This window comes from Pyrus communis, chromosome 7 (genome assembly GCF_041283825.1).
Source record: "Pyrus communis isolate YQ-2024b chromosome 7, ASM4128382v1, whole genome shotgun sequence".
NCBI classification, from domain to species: domain Eukaryota; kingdom Viridiplantae; phylum Streptophyta; class Magnoliopsida; order Rosales; family Rosaceae; genus Pyrus; species Pyrus communis.
Genome location: NC_142571.1, coordinates 5,869,329 through 5,885,069, shown reverse-complemented (window position 1 = coordinate 5,885,069; position 15,741 = coordinate 5,869,329). Strand labels below are relative to the sequence as shown.

Genomic DNA, 15,741 nt, shown 5'->3' with positions numbered 1-15,741 from the left:
TGAGTTTAAAGACCTAATCTTCCCAGAAAAAAAAAAAAAAAAATAGTACAGTAGAACTTTAGAGGGTAAATGGACAGTTAAATTTGAAGCCTATATGCAATGTTCAGGCCTTAAGGGTTCATGACAGAGACAGTAACAATATTACCCGCGTTGCCTATTTTGAAAACCACCCCTAATTTAAGAAAGTATTGGAAATTTTGAGCAAGAGGTTCGAAATAACTGGACTTGGATCAAAAATAAAATATGAAAGATTGTATAGGCAAGGCCTTGACCCAGGGCTGAGCCCAGGGATGTGAATTTCACACTGGGAAAGCACACTCCTTTTTCTACAAGGTGGCAAGTGAGAAAGATTTCTTCCCATACTACAAGGAAACTGCCATGCACATTATCTTTGTTCATATTATCACCACTATCACATGGAGATCGATATTACTTTCCGATATATTTAATACATAGTTCAATCTCAAGTAAAATTATAGACAATTTATTCATCAACTGAACTACACACACGTCTAGCTTCCACGGTATGTTGTGAATGAGAAAGGCGACAGCAGCAGAGGAACATGAAAATGTTCCAATTTCTGTGACTCTCTGATCTCAAACACGATAGAAACATAAGGGAAGAATCCGCTTGGGCAGTACTTACCTGTGTTAAAGTTTATCCTGTATATGCCTGGGTTCACTACATCAACGATGCTCATCAATTGACCACTTCGCCCATCATTATCTGTAGTTGAAGACCCTTGAAATACCCAAGCACCTGCATTTGACTCGCCAAACACCGGACGAGGTTGAACACCCTTCCACATTTCTAAACACACTTCAATTCCAGCACCTGGAGATCCTCGAGAAACATCCAAGACATGGGTTGTGATGGGTGGACGGGTTCGAGTTGGAGCTTGAGAAGTTTTTACTGATGAAGCTTCAGAAGCAGTTGCAGTTAGATGCCCTCCAATAATGCTCACACGGTCTTCTAGGGGTCGTGAAATTAATAAATAAAAAATTAGAATAAGTAGCAAATGCAAGGGAAAGAAAAGTGACTTCCTCTGGAGAGAAGAGTCATCCATGAGTTATAAACATTGTCAGACAAGCAAAGCCCAGAGCTGCATAAGCATTAAGCGAACTAAAACTCACAATTTTGAGAAGGATTTGGAATAGAAAGTTACAATACCTTCCGCTTTCTTAGCAACAATTGTGGGATTCATGTTGCCTGTGGAAGTAACATTTTCTTTTGCTGCAAAGAGCTTCGCAAGGCGTAGCTCTGTTATTTTCATCTGCTCCTGAGCTGCAATCTCGAACTCAACTATTGGCCTGTTTGGATATCGTTTCTGCAATGAGGAAAATTACATCTATTAATTTGAGTAACAATTTATGCAGAATCTGTAGAGCATGGTCCTCACAGAAGTGGTATCCTTTTCCTCACTCAACAGGCATCAGAAAATAAACATCAGCGGAAGTTCTGGTGAACATCTCATGTGGTCTATACATTTCCTTTATAAGTCGCAAGAAAAATATTTGCTTACACATAATAAAGATTAAGGACAATAACTACTTCTCTTCAAGCTTGGTCATCGTTTACTCAATCGCAAACGCTAATATAAGAACTGTGTTAGTCAACGTATGTTTTAGGGCTTCTTCTAAACTGCAGGCTATCTCCTGTCTTTTGTACACACTTTCTATGGAGTGGAACACATTCTTTATTTATTTCTTCATTGCCGGAAAACATTAAAATTTTGGCTTAAGCTCTTCGTAGAGGCAAAACTGAGCTGGTTCACCCCACCATCCTGTGCTAAATTATTGGTTGCCAAACATTGTTTTCCGGCAAAAATAGCGAGGCTAAAGTTCTTTAAAAGTATTTTTAATCGCTTTGTTTTTTTGGAGTGAATTGGTTGGAAAGGAATAATCGAATCTCCAAAGATAAAAATGGGGCGCAAGTGCCAATATAGAGGTCAGAGTGAGGTTTTAGCCATCTTTCTGGGCCTCAATAACTGGTAGAGACACTTGTTATATTCCAACAAACTACTATTGTCCTTGATAGTTCATTTATAAGAGAGTGATTTTTATAAATTATTGACTTTGACTGTTTGATTTATTAGTCTTTGTTTCCCATGAAAAATGTTAATTAAGCCAGAATATGCAAACCAAAAGTTATCGAGTAAACAAATTCGTTCTGCATTGAGTTTAAAGAAACTTGAATTAATGAAAACGCTTAAACTGAAATTCTCAAAATGAAATAGTTTCAGTACGTTGAATCCATTGACTTAAACGCTATTATATCTCTCCAAGCTATTCTATAATGCTCATGTGGGTCACGTATATAATCTTTTAACATTTGGAAATTTTAACAAAAAGAGGGACTGTAAGTGAAAATTTACCTTCAACTCAGCAAGTATCCCATCAGAACTCTTTCCAGATGCACAAATAAGAAATACAAAACCAAACTTCTGCCGGTATTTAGCATTCCATTCAGCCAGTTCCTACAAAAGCCAGGTGGATAATATTTAAGTAAACGAAAAAAACTCTGATCATAACCTTCACATAAACAAACAGAAATTGAAGTATCAAACTATTTTTAATCCTTTCACTTCTGCAAACTAAAACAGGATGAAATAGAGCAAAACCTTGAATATGTTTGGTTTCATTTGAAGGGGAAATTACTACTTCAAAGATATGCATAAAGTATCTGAAGCATACTAACCTGCAAGCTAGAACTAGTGGCAGTTGCTACAGCAGTTGCCTGCTCTCCCTTACTCCACCTACAAACGATTGCTTCATCACTTACTTCAATATCATTGCATTTGCATATCTAAAAAGACTAATGGAGAAAGAAAGGCGGTTAATTAGCATCAACTAGCCCACAAAGAACAAGGGCACTCCACTCGTATTTGTCACTAATGTTTTTTGCACTCGGTATGGAGCTAGTAAAACGTCAAGCGGTCCAGCAAAAGATTTAAACTTTAAAGGCCTCATCTTGATGGTAAATAATACTAAGCTTAAACACCACATGGCTTATTACTCAGCACTCAAATATTGAAGGCAACCTATTTGTTTAACACATTCAAACATAAACTAAAGATAGAATAGCATTACAATTAACTGAATACGAAAAATTAATCACGAATTAGAATCTAAATCGAGACTGGAAGAGAAAAAACAAAAAAAAAAAAAGCAAACCCTCCAATTTTTATTGTAATTAGGTTTAATTAAACACTAAAATTTACGCTAACAAAAATCCATCAGATCATCGATGGTGTGCAAATTCAAGTAATTTTAATTCAATTATGCCGAATTCCTTCAAGGGTTGTCAAGATTTGAGTAAAAATTTGTGAATTATCAACAAAAACGGCAATTAAATAAGAAAAGTGAGATTAAGAACCGAACTGAGCAGAGGTGGAGTGAGAAGAAGGCGAAGGCGAGTTTCCGATTTGAGGATGAGCGGAGAACGATTGGAGCCAGCCATTGACATCGACCTTGTTGAACCAAATGTCTCTGGCGGCAGTCACAGCTTCGTCGAGAGATGAGAAAGGGGACGCCTCCGCCATTTCTTTGGCGAATTTGGTGCTTGCGCAGCAAACTAAGAAGTCCTCCTCCTCAAATTTCAATCCCATTTCTCCTTTCCTTCAAAAGATGAGAAATTGAAAACTCTCTCTGATACTCCGACACTGATTCTGGGCAGCACAACAAACAGTTGCGTTTGAAAAGAAAATGGCTTACTTTTTGCTATGCCAAAGTAATGGAGTAAATTTCACTTTAACCCCTAGACTTTATTTTGTTTCCACTTATGTCACGTACGTTACTTCATCTTTTCAATTTGGTTGAAATAAGCGTAAATTTTTTTCTTCTTAACCAACCACGAGTTGGTGATCCAGTGGTAAATGACGGATTGTAAGGCTTCCTTCAAACTAAAAAGTGGAGATCTCGGGTCCGAAATCCACTGTTGGTGTTGAAGCCAAACTTGTGGCCAGGAAAGGCTGAAATGTCTATATGGGGGCGTTTGTTTACCCTTCTTAGCCTTCACTGGATTGGATTGGATTGTAGTCTTGTGTTTGGTGGCTTGCGGGACTAAGATTAATGGCACTAAGTGGGACTCGCTTTCACAAACGGCTTCACTAGCCAGTCTTAGCGAGAGACCCCAACACCCACGGGTTTAGCTAAGACCTTTCATCATCCTCTTTTGCCTTCGTCCACTCTTGTTGCATCCTTTATTGCCTTCATCTGCTTCATTGCCCTGGGTTCATCAACCTCGATTTTCTACGGCATACGTTTCAATGAAAGCTGGAACTTGGAACATAGAAATTTTTTTACGGCTGGGTTCATCCATCTCAGTCTCCAATTTTTGACGGCATAAACCTCGACCTCGATTTCGACGGCTAGTTCATCCATCTTTGTCTTCAATTTTCAACGGCATCGACCTGGACCTCGATTTTCGATGGTTGGGTTCATCCATCTCGTCTTCCTCCACCCACCCCTTGCCATCTGCAACTCCAATCCCTGCCCATAGCTATACCCAGCCCCACCCACCCGTGCCGTCTGCAACTTCAATCCCCACCCATGGAAGAACAAGTGAAGTTGGACGGGAAAAGAGGCAAATGGAAGAGAAAGAGGGATTTGAAAGGAAAAACTAAGGGAAGAGAGAGAATGAGCTGAACATGAAAACTCACCATGGCTGCCATTGAATTGGCGATGCTAAGCTTGAGAGGGAGGGGTTGGGATTTTTCAGGGGAAGGCAAGTCTCCATTTTTTGTGATTTTAATTCGAACAGTCTGTGCAACAGAGGGAGAAATGGAGCGAAGAAACTTGGATACACAGAGGAGAGGGGAGAGAGACGGCAGGGAAAAAAAAGAGGTTAGCTGGAAAGAAAGATTCTAGGAAATAAAAGATAAATTAATAATAGAATATTAATAAATATATATTAAGTAAATAATAAAATATTATAGATATAGATTAAATAATATAATATTAGAATCCTACTTCTTAGTCCGATACTGCACCAAACGCTTCACTAAATCAGTTCAGTTTAGTCTAGTCTAAGCCAGTCCAGCTTAGTGATGCGAGAATTATACGCGCATAAATTAAACCCTCTTTTCGTCAAATTATAGTATAAGTATAAGTAGGGATCGTTCTGGACCGGGGATTAGGAGGGATTGTTAATCACTTGGAATTGACTCAAAAACGTAAAATAAAGTTTAAAACACTATACTAGACTCAAAAAATTCAAAAATACTTTAAAACATAAACTAAACAGATTCTAAGCACTAAAGAACAAGAAAGTAAAGGGGGGGTTTGATTTGACGAAATTAACTAAATTGCACAAATTGTAATTAAAGGCAAAACGTAAATATGAATGTGATGAAAATATAGATGATGGAATAGCCAAGGGGTTCTTCTCCACACATGTTACACTTGCATACAAGATTGATTCTCAGTTGGTCTTTCGATAAATCATGAAACTCAACACTCCGGGTTAATTAGGTCCGCTTAAATTAACCGTCAAGTTTTCCTTAAGTTAATGAATTGGATGGGTTAGCGCAACGCAATTCACAACATTCTCCAAAAGTCCTTTACGTGAACAGCACAATAAAGATACAATCAAAGATCATTAAGCATCATGAAAACTATAAGTGTTGACGAGGCATTCGTTACTATGATGAGCATGAAACTCGTGCCAAGAATTCATTTAACGCGATTGTTTATAAGCAACCTCCACTACTTGTGAATATAAGTTCATAACGATTAGGTGAAATTCACTTATATTCTAGCGTCATATTCATGCATGAAAATTAAGCGCGCATTCTTAATAAACATACATAAATAAGTTATCAATCAAACGGTTAAACAAATTGAATCAACAACTTATGAAATTCCAACGAAAGTTAATCAATTCATATTGCAAATATAAACATAGTTTCGAATCACCCCCTAGCTAAAGGGGGGTTTATTTCCTCATAACTTTGAAATTAAAGAAACACCTAAACATTCCAACAACTCAAACTTTGAATTGTATGAACGTTTAGGCACTCTTCTCTTCCATTCCTCATACGTACAAAACAAAGAGAATTGAATTTAAACTTTGAAATCAAAGAAACACCTAAACATTCCAACAACTCAAACTTGAATTGTATGAACGTTTAGGCCCTCTTATCTTCCTCGTTATTGTAGCACAAGGTCTAAGGTGAGGTTTGGGGGATTATGGAAATGGTAGAGGAGTGGTTTGGAGGGTTGGGAAGTGGTGGAAATAGATAGATGGTTTTTGGATTCTAAGGGAGACTCACGGCTAAGAGAGAAAGGGATGTGTTTGTGGTGTGTTGTGTATGAAAATGAGATGTCCATGAATGAATGAATGCAAGGGTATTTATAGGAGTAGTGGAGGGAACATATGGCTATGTCATTTGTAGGTGAAGTAGGTGGATGTTGTAGGTGAAGTAGGTGGATGTTGTAGGTGAGTAGGTGGATGTTGTAGGTGAAGTAGGTGGATGTTGTAGGTGATTATGAGTGATAAGTGATAAGTGTATGATATGTTAAGTGATAAGTGAATGATTATGATAAGTGATAAATGAATGTATGATATGATAAGTGGTGAATGATATGTGGTGAATGATAAGTGGTAGTGTTTAAGTATTTAAAATAGGGAACAAAGCCCTTCCTTGCATGGCAAGGAAGGGAGACACAAGGAAACACACGACAATGTCCTAAGGTTGCTAGGAATGTTGTTTTTGTGTTCTAAAATGCGTAGGAGTTTTCAATGATGCTCAAACATGAGGTCTTTTTAGGATTTAACTTTCCTACTTCAAGTCTTCAATTTCGTCCAAACTTTGGCTCCATGGATAAGCTATCCAATCCATGCCCAAAAATGCTCCAAATAGCCTCAAAATGCACTTTCTTGCTCCCTAAGCCCTTAGAACCTGAAAACACACAAAAGAAGCATAAAGAACTAAAATAACTAAAGAAACATAACGTAAATGTACGAGAACAAGCCATTTAAGTCGCATGAATATGCTCCTATCAAATACCCCCACACTTATCTTTTGCTAGTCCTCGAGCAAAACAAAACAACAAAAGAACACGAAACTAGACAAAACGAACAAAACACAACCTACACCTTCCAACAATCGTCTAATGGATTTCCAATGCACATGACAAGTTAAAAATCATTAGTCCCATAGATTTTTGTCATCTTCACACTTAAGTACATTCTTACTCATAGTCACCACATATTATTTCACAAATAAGCATTTAAAACCATGTTTTGAATGTAGTAACATGCCTTAGAGAATTTGCTCAAATCCTTACAAGATATGCACTCGTTTTTCACACAGATTTTCTGACTACACACCCTAAACTAGTTATATGTGAGAAGATTGATGTAAACATAAAAACGAACACTCACATATATGTATTTCAAAGGAAGCAATTTCTGGAGTTAATAAGCATGTTTAGATATGATCTCATGAATGGAATGCTACTACTTAGATGCGAGAACCAGTGACACCATATGCTCATACCAAGTTCAAACTCCACAATTGAAATACATAACACTTAAGATTGAAGTCACGGGTTATAATGGGGCTTGGGGTGTTTGGATAACAAAGAAGGAGTACGGAAAACAAAGGTTCTTTAAGCAATAATGAGCAAAGTAATGAATTAGACATTTAGAATTCCCTTTAGAACGCAAAAATCAACTTTGAACACCCAAGGGGGAATCACACAAAACTTAGGGCCATATTCAACTTTTTTGGATCCTTTCTTCAACCATCAACGCTTGTGAGTTCATCCTTACTTATTTTCACTCCTTTTTTTTTTTTTTTTTTTTTTTTTTTTTTTTTTTTTGAATCTCAAAACATATATATAAACTTAAGAACAAACTTTCACTCCCCCACACTCATTTTCTTGCATAATGTAACTCAAAAGGAATTCATTTTCCGTCATGCTTACTATGCTTCAAGAACAAGGGTACAGATGGTCCTAATCTAGGCTAGGTAAGGGGTGATGTGGTTAGCAAAGAAAATAGGCTAAACGAGGCTCAACGGGGTTAAGACTTACAATATATACGAAATATAGGAAGTAAGGCTATTTGGCTATGATGGCAACTACACAACTTCATCTTGATATATGTTATGCAATTCAATGTCATGCTTTGAATGAAACGGATATAAGTTCTAGCATTTAGTTCTATCATGATACAATTGCATTCTAAGTAGCAACCGAGCAAGGAATAATGAGATCATGCAACAACTTAAGAAAACAAAGAATCACAGAAAATAACTCTCCAAAGAAAGTAATGGCTCGAGTCTCACAGGGTTGTAGCGTTTGTTTGAGTTTCTTCCTTCAAGCATGTTACAAAAACGAATTTTTCTTTTATGATTGCATGTGAAGTCATACATTATAACCATAACCAAGCATATACCAAGAGTAAATCAAACATTCATCCCTGTTTATAACTCTCTTTAACAGTCATGCAATTACAAACCAAATCCTTGTCATTTTGTTGGAAGGTACCCTAAGACACAAACACACAAAAACGACTGAAAACACTCTTTTTAGGCTTTTCAAAACATATTTTTCAAATTTTTATGTGATTTTCGGAGTTATAAAACAAAACACAAAAAAAAAACACTCTAAAACAACTTAAAAACACCTTAAAACAGTAAGGAACAACATTTGAAGTTATGGGTGATAAAATCTCACGAATTTGTATCAACGACATTGGTTACCCCCCCACACTTAAATCAAACATTGTCCTCAATGTTTTAAGCATAGATTCACATAAAACATAAGTAAACACATAAAAAGCATTAAACATATTAAACATGGCATAATGTAATTAACAAAGAGAAGAGTTTAGGGATGCAAATCTGGTTATGGAGTGTAAATTCCCTCTTCTCCTTGGTGATTGCATTGAGGCTTTGATCTTTGTGATTCCACAGGCTTACTCTTGAACTGGTTTCTGCCCATCGTTGATTTTCCTTTGTGCTACTTCTTGAACTGGGCAGCAGGATGGTTCTTTTGGTTTCCCCCGAAGGTCTGAGCTTCCTCCTGTTATCTGTTTCTTTGTTCAATCTTTGCAGGAGTGGTCCCTTCTCTGGAAGTGTAACAACCGTTGAAGATGACTACTCGAGAGCAACGCTAGGTAAGCAATCAGGAATAGATTCCAGGTAGTTGGCTCCAGATCGGAAGACTGACTCCAAGTGCCGGCTGATTGCTTCTTTTACTTTGCCATGCAAGTAAGAACAAGGACAAAGAAAAAGACAGGGAAAGAGCATGATATGAGATACTTTTGCTTTTGACCTTGATGATATGAGATACCTTTGCTTTGAAGAAGCGGTGAATGAATCAGCACATGCTTCAATCCGCCGTTTCCTCCTGGGTCATATGTACTCCAGGCATCTGGTATCATCTTTGGGGAAGAAGAAAGAATTGAGTATTTTGAAAGGCTTTGCTGGGAGTGCGCCCTCAGAGGTGAGGGAGAGTTGGGCATTTTCTTCAGGTTTGCCCTACCATAAAAGACGAAGGTCGACATATATAAAGATAATATCAAGTGGTGGTACTTTTTACCCTTGTCGACAAACGTTTTGATCCCGCAAATCCGGCTCTTTGAAATAGTGGCGCCTCTTCGATCTTTGAATACGCCTCTTCGATTTCTGAGCAGGCGCCCCTTCGATTTCTGAACGACGCCCCTTCGCTTTCTGAACGACACGTGGTAGTGCAGATGCGGCTCCTTTTGACAAAGCTGCACGCGTCTTCTGAAAAGCAGAGAAAGCGTCGCCGAACTTTGCGCTTGTCGGCTAAAGATGTGTAGATGCGATGATGGCCTCCACGTGTTTTCAGCTTTGTCAGAAATCTTTTGACAAAGTTGAACGCGTTTTCTGAAAAGCCGAGGGAGCGTCGCCTAAATTACGCCGGAAAATCCGGCTCTTTGAATCGGTGGACGCGTCGTCTTGGCTTTTTATAGAGCTATCAATCACCACAACAAACACACTCTGAAGATTTCCCATTCTTGAAAATCGACTCCGGCCCTTTGAAATTTAACTCCATCCCTTCTCTTTGAACACTTTTGAAAAATGGCAAACTCATCGAACCTTAGCTTGGAATTGAGCCTTAGCAGTGATACGGCCGCGCCGCGTCAAGGTAACGTATGGCGCCCTTCTTTCTTATCTTCTAACGGTCTTCTTACAGGTGAAGACTCCGTGATGCAGGACGCCACAACAGCTACAATAGTAGCTAGGAACCTCCTCACTCCAAAAGATAGTAGGCTACTGTCAGGACGGTCCGATGAGTTGGCCGTTCAAGAGTCCCTCGCACTTAGTGTTCAGTGTGCGAGTTCTGTGTCCAACATGGGCCAACGCCTGCTTGCCCGCTCCCGTCAGGTGGAATCATTGATGGCAGAGGTGGAAAGTCTCAAGCAGGAGATCAAACTGCTTAAGTACGAGAATAGAAGTTTGCACGTGCTTGCCAACAACTATTCGACGGGTATGAAGAGGAAGCTTGATGAGCTACAAGAATCCAATGGTCGGATGCAAAGTGACCGTCAAACTGATCGTCAAAGGCTTGCGGCTTACTTCCAGAGGCACATTTTTCCGGGCTCATCCAGCGTTTGGCCAAGTATTGAGGCCTCTTCTTTGATGCCTCCCGCTCCGATGCCTTCCGCCTCGATGCCTTCTGCTCCGATGCCTTCCGCATCTATGCCTCCTACTTCTAGAGTTTTGCCCAGTAGTGGGGCTTCAAGTAAACGCCCTTTGTGAAGGCTCTATCTTTCTTTGTTTAGCAGTGCCTATCAATAAACCAAACATTTTCTCAATGTTACAATCATAGACTCACACAATTAATAAACAAACAAACAATAACAACTAAACAACCTAACAAGGCAGAAACGAAATAGCAACAAAGAGAAGAGTTTTTAGGAATCTGGAATTTGGAGTGCTTTCTAAGTCTTCCTTTGTTGAATGCATGGGTTGCCTCCCAAGTAGCGCTTTCTTTTACGTCTTGCAGCCGGACGGTACCTCCGTTTAAGCTTGACTAGGTTCCACGGCATGGAATTGGTCCTTGAATGGAAGGTGATACTTGAAGTGAACCGGCATTGGTTCAAATTCTAAAGTGGGTGCCTGGATCATTAACAACATATTAGTATAAAAGAAAATTGAAATTCGGGGAGGCGGCTTACCTGTGTGCTCCGACATAAACTCAAGAATAAACACCACTCGCTGGAAAGTTTCAGGGATATTGGACTTGGCCAGATTGCATGTGAGTATTGGTCCTTGTCTTGTGTCATAAAATTCAATTTCTTTGGGGTTGTTTGCCTCAAGTATATCCTTTTCTAGACATTCCCCAGTCACATCTTGCTCTTGATTCTTTGGAAAGGATTCGAAGATGCCTTTCTCACCCTCTTCTTCCTTGGATTGCATAATCCTGCAAGGAATAGGGACATTCAGTGGAACGGGGTTAGAAATAATTAACTTTGGAACAACCTTACCTGAATTGGATGGCGTAGGAGCGATAGGTGCCTGCGGCAAAGGTGTTTCCACCCTTGCCATAGGTTGCGTGTGTTCCTCTTCCTCAATTAGCAGCTCCTCATCCACTTCTTGCTCTTGAATTTGTTTCATGAATTCCATAATCTGCCCAATTTGCTCCTCCAATTTACCCAACTTCTTGTCTTGATTTTGTTCGTCCTTGGTTTGAGTTTGGACTTCCTGCGTCAAAGTAGTAAGTAATTGAAAAATCGTATCATTATCGCTTGAATTACTTACATTGCTTTGGGCAGGTTGTGGTGGCTGCATAGGCGTTGTATAGAACTCCTCATATGGTTGCCAATATTCTCCTTGTTGAGTCTCCTCGACTTGGTTTTGTGAGCCCTGCACCAAACAAAGTAATTCATTAAGCTTTTGATTATAATCTATTGATGAACTTGAGTTTGGTTGGGAATATTGAATATGAGGTTGTGGTGGATGCATAGACGTTGAATAGAACTCCTCATAAGGCTGCCAATATCCTTCTTGTTGAATATGTTGAGGTTCCCACCATATAGAGTTTGAATGATCACTCCAATCGGAATTGTAAGTATTGGAAAACACGTCGTTCCTTGATTGATTATGATCAAATGTACCAACTCTTTGCGTTTGGTACTCTTCCATAAGCTGCGACAAAAGAGAAGCATTATCAAGTGCCATGTCTTGCGTCTAAAATAAAACTAAAAATATATACACACAAACGAAAATAAAACAATCCAAGAGATTAGCAAAGTTGCTAATCCCCGGCAACGGCGCCAAAATTTGATGCGAGAATTATACGCGCATAAATTAAACCCTCTTTTCGTCAAATTATAGTATAAGTATAAGTAGGGATCGTTCTGGACCGGGGATTAGGAGGGATTGTTAATCACTTGGAATTGACTCAAAAACGTAAAATAAAGTTTAAAACACTATACTAGACTCAAAGAATTCAAAAATACTTTAAAACATAAACTAAACAGATTCTAAGCACTAAAGAACAAGAAAGTAAAGGGGGGGTTTGATTTGACGAAATTAACTAAATTGCACAAATTGTAATTAAAGGCAAAACGTAAATATGAATGTGATGAAAATATAGATGATGGAATAGCCAAGGGGTTCTTCTCCACACATGTTACACTTGCATACAAGATTGATTCTCAGTTGGTCTTTCGATAAATCATGAAACTCAACACTCTGGGTTAATTAGGTCCGCTTAAATTAACCGTCAAGTTTTCCTTAAGTTAATGAATTGGATGGGTTAGCGCAACGCAATTCACAACATTCTCCAAAAGTCCTTTACGTGAACAGCACAATAAAGATACAATCAAAGATCATTAAGCATCATGAAAACTATAAGTGTTGACGAGGCATTCGTTACTATGATGAGCATGAAACTCGTGCCAAGAATTCATTTAACGCGATTGTTTATAAGCAACCTCCACTACTTGTGAATATAAGTTCATAACGATTAGGTGAAATTCACTTATATTCTAGCATCATATTCATGCATGAAAATTAAGCGCGCATTCTTAATAAACATACATAAATAAGTTATCAATCAAACGGTTAAACAAATTGAATCAACAACTTATGAAATTCCAACGAAAGTTAATCAATTCATATTGCAAATATAAACATAGTTTCGAATCACCCCCTAGCTAAAGGGGGGTTTATTTCCTCATAACTTTGAAATTAAAGAAACACCTAAACATTCCAACAACTCAAACTTTGAATTGTATGAACGTTTAGGCACTCTTCTCTTCCATTCCTCATACGTACAAAACAAAGAGAATTGAATTTAAACTTTGAAATCAAAGAAACACCTAAACATTCCAACAACTCAAACTTGAATTGTATGAACGTTTAGGCCCTCTTATCTTCCTCGTTATTGTAGCACAAGGTCTAAGGTGAGGTTTGGGGGATTATGGAAATGGTAGAGGAGTGGTTTGGAGGGTTGGGAAGTGGTGGAAATAGATAGATGGTTTTTGGATTCTAAGGGAGACTCACGGCTAAGAGAGAAAGGGATGTGTTTGTGGTGTGTTGTGTATGAAAATGAGATGTCCATGAATGAATGAATGCAAGGGTATTTATAGGAGTAGTGGAGGGAACATATGGCTATGTCATTTGTAGGTGAAGTAGGTGGATGTTGTAGGTGAGTAGGTGGATGTTGTAGGTGAAGTAGGTGGATGTTGTAGGTGAGTAGGTGGATGTTGTAGGTGAAGTAGGTGGATGTTGTAGGTGATTATGAGTGATAAGTGATAAGTGTATGATATGTTAAGTGATAAGTGAATGATTATGATAAGTGATAAATGAATGTATGATATGATAAGTGGTGAATGATATGTGGTGAATGATAAGTGGTAGTGTTTAAGTATTTAAAATAGGGAACAAAGCCCTTCCTTGCATGGCAAGGAAGGGAGACACAAGGAAACACACGACAATGTCCTAAGGTTGCTAGGAATGTTGTTTTTGTGTTCTAAAATGCGTAGGAGTTTTCAATGATGCTCAAACATGAGGTCTTTTTAGGATTTAACTTTCCTACTTCAAGTCTTCAATTTCGTCCAAACTTTGGCTCCATGGATAAGCTATCCAATCCATGCCCAAAAATGCTCCAAATAGCCTCAAAATGCACTTTCTTGCTCCCTAAGCCCTTAGAACCTGAAAACACACAAAAGAAGCATAAAGAACTAAAATAACTAAAGAAACATAACGTAAATGTACGAGAACAAGCCATTTAAGTCGCATGAATATGCTCCTATCACTTAGTCCCTAAAGTTAGTCAAATCCGAGATAGTCCGGTGCAACAAACTGTTAGACCAAGTCATAGTTCGCGTGCGGTTTCAAGAGTTCGTGATCAAGTCAAACTGTTATCCAACAAAAGTTAGTTTAGGTTAAGACTCTTTCAAATATTCCTTTCCGTGTAAATCCAAGTTTGATCTTTCTGTTGTATCTTTGATTTTCAAATCTCCTTGTAAATAGGGATTTCAGTTCCCTGATGTAATCTGGAATGCATTATAAATACATGCAGCCCATCACTGATTGGGTAAGGTAATTGAAGTGAAACTGTGAGTGTTTGTAAGTTTTACATGGTATACGAGCCCTAGCAGTCTAACGACACAGATCAGTTTTTTTTTTTTTTTTTTTTTTTTTTCCTTCCATGGCCGATTCTAGCAACGGTGCTGCAACCCAAACCTCCAACCTCACAAATTCCACCATGAACCCCTTCTTGTCTTTGACCACAGTGGTGAATATTAAGCTGGATCGTACCAATTATCCTTTATGGTTGGCTCAGATCTTACCTGTTCTCAAAAGTCGGGACCTGATGGGTTACGTCGATGGGACGGTTGTTTACCCTCCCAAACAACTTTCTGGAAGTACAACTACCAATCCTGCGTACACAGCATGGGTGCAGTACGATCAAATGATACTCAGCTGGATTAAAGGCTCGCTCACGCCGTCTGTGCTCTCGGTCGTGGCCAGCAAGAGGACATCTCGTGCTACCTAGGAGGCTCTTGAGCAACGGTATGCCTCTACGTCCTAGAATCGCATCTTGTTTCTGCGGAATGAACTTATACAAACAAAAAAAGGTGATTTGTCGATTGCTGATTATCTTGATAAGATGAATGCTATTTCTGATAACCTTGCCCTGTGGATGATGATGAACTTGTCCAAATTATCTTGAACAATCTTGGGCCTGCTTATGAGATGACAGTGAACGTTGCTCAGGCACGTGATACTCCAATCACGTACCCTACGCTTGAGGTGCTCTTATTGACAACTGAGAGGAGGATGACTGAGCAAGCTACTCCACTCTTGGAGGCTACTCCTGTTAATGCCTTTGTCACTGCCAGAGGTCGTGGTGGACGATCTCGTGGAAATGGACGAGGAATGGCTCCGGCTGGACGTGGTGGTGCTGCTGGAAACCAGCGCGGTGCCAATCCCCGCAACAATTATTTTACTAACAGTGTGAGACCTAATTTTGCATGCAATGGTGAAAAGTTCAATAGTGCAGGAGAAAGGATTATATGCCAAATTTGGGGAAAACAAGGGCATCATGCCCTAGATTGTTACCAAAGAATGAATGATGCGTATGAAGGAAGGATCCCAGCCAAGAAACTCACTGCCATGGCCACCTCTCCAATCACTCTTAACCGCCAAACAATGGCCAGTGGCTGCTTGATACTGGAGCCAATGCCCATGTCACTCCAGATCTTCAGAATTTGGTTAATCCAAAAGAGTATCACGGTAATGAGAATGT

General features: G+C 39.0%; 1 protein-coding gene across 2 annotated transcripts; it reads right to left on the bottom strand.

Moving 5' to 3' along the window:
* Window positions 1-209: 209 nt before the first annotated feature.
* On the bottom strand, window positions 210-3,729 carry LOC137734747 (transthyretin-like protein). 2 transcript variants are annotated; one of them, XM_068474023.2, is made up of 5 exons: window positions 3,382-3,729; window positions 2,699-2,756; window positions 2,376-2,477; window positions 1,172-1,328; window positions 210-970 (listed from the first exon to the last, which is right to left on the bottom strand). In XM_068474023.2, exons 1-5 carry the CDS (start codon window positions 3,606-3,608, stop codon window positions 513-515), a joined length of 1,002 nt encoding a protein of 333 aa, XP_068330124.2. In that variant the 5' UTR covers window positions 3,609-3,729; the 3' UTR covers window positions 210-512. The 2 variants fall into 2 exon arrangements, with proteins under 2 accessions (XP_068330124.2, XP_068330123.2); XM_068474022.2 differs by having other exon boundaries at window positions 210-973; window positions 3,382-3,701.
* Window positions 3,730-15,741: the final 12,012 nt, after the last annotated feature.

Bases quoted from the DNA above. Each gene is read 5' to 3' on its own strand.
- LOC137734747 (XM_068474022.2), bottom strand. From the start codon at position 3,608: ATGGGATTGAAATTTGAGGAGGAGGACTTCTTAGTTTGCTGCGCAAGC. The intron at 2,478-2,698 runs GTTAGTATGCTT...TGGCTTTTGTAG, and splicing joins CCACTAGTTCTAGCTTGCAG to GAACTGGCTGAATGGAATGC. The intron at 1,329-2,375 runs GTAAATTTTCAC...TCCTCATTGCAG, and splicing joins GGATACTTGCTGAGTTGAAG to AAACGATATCCAAACAGGCC.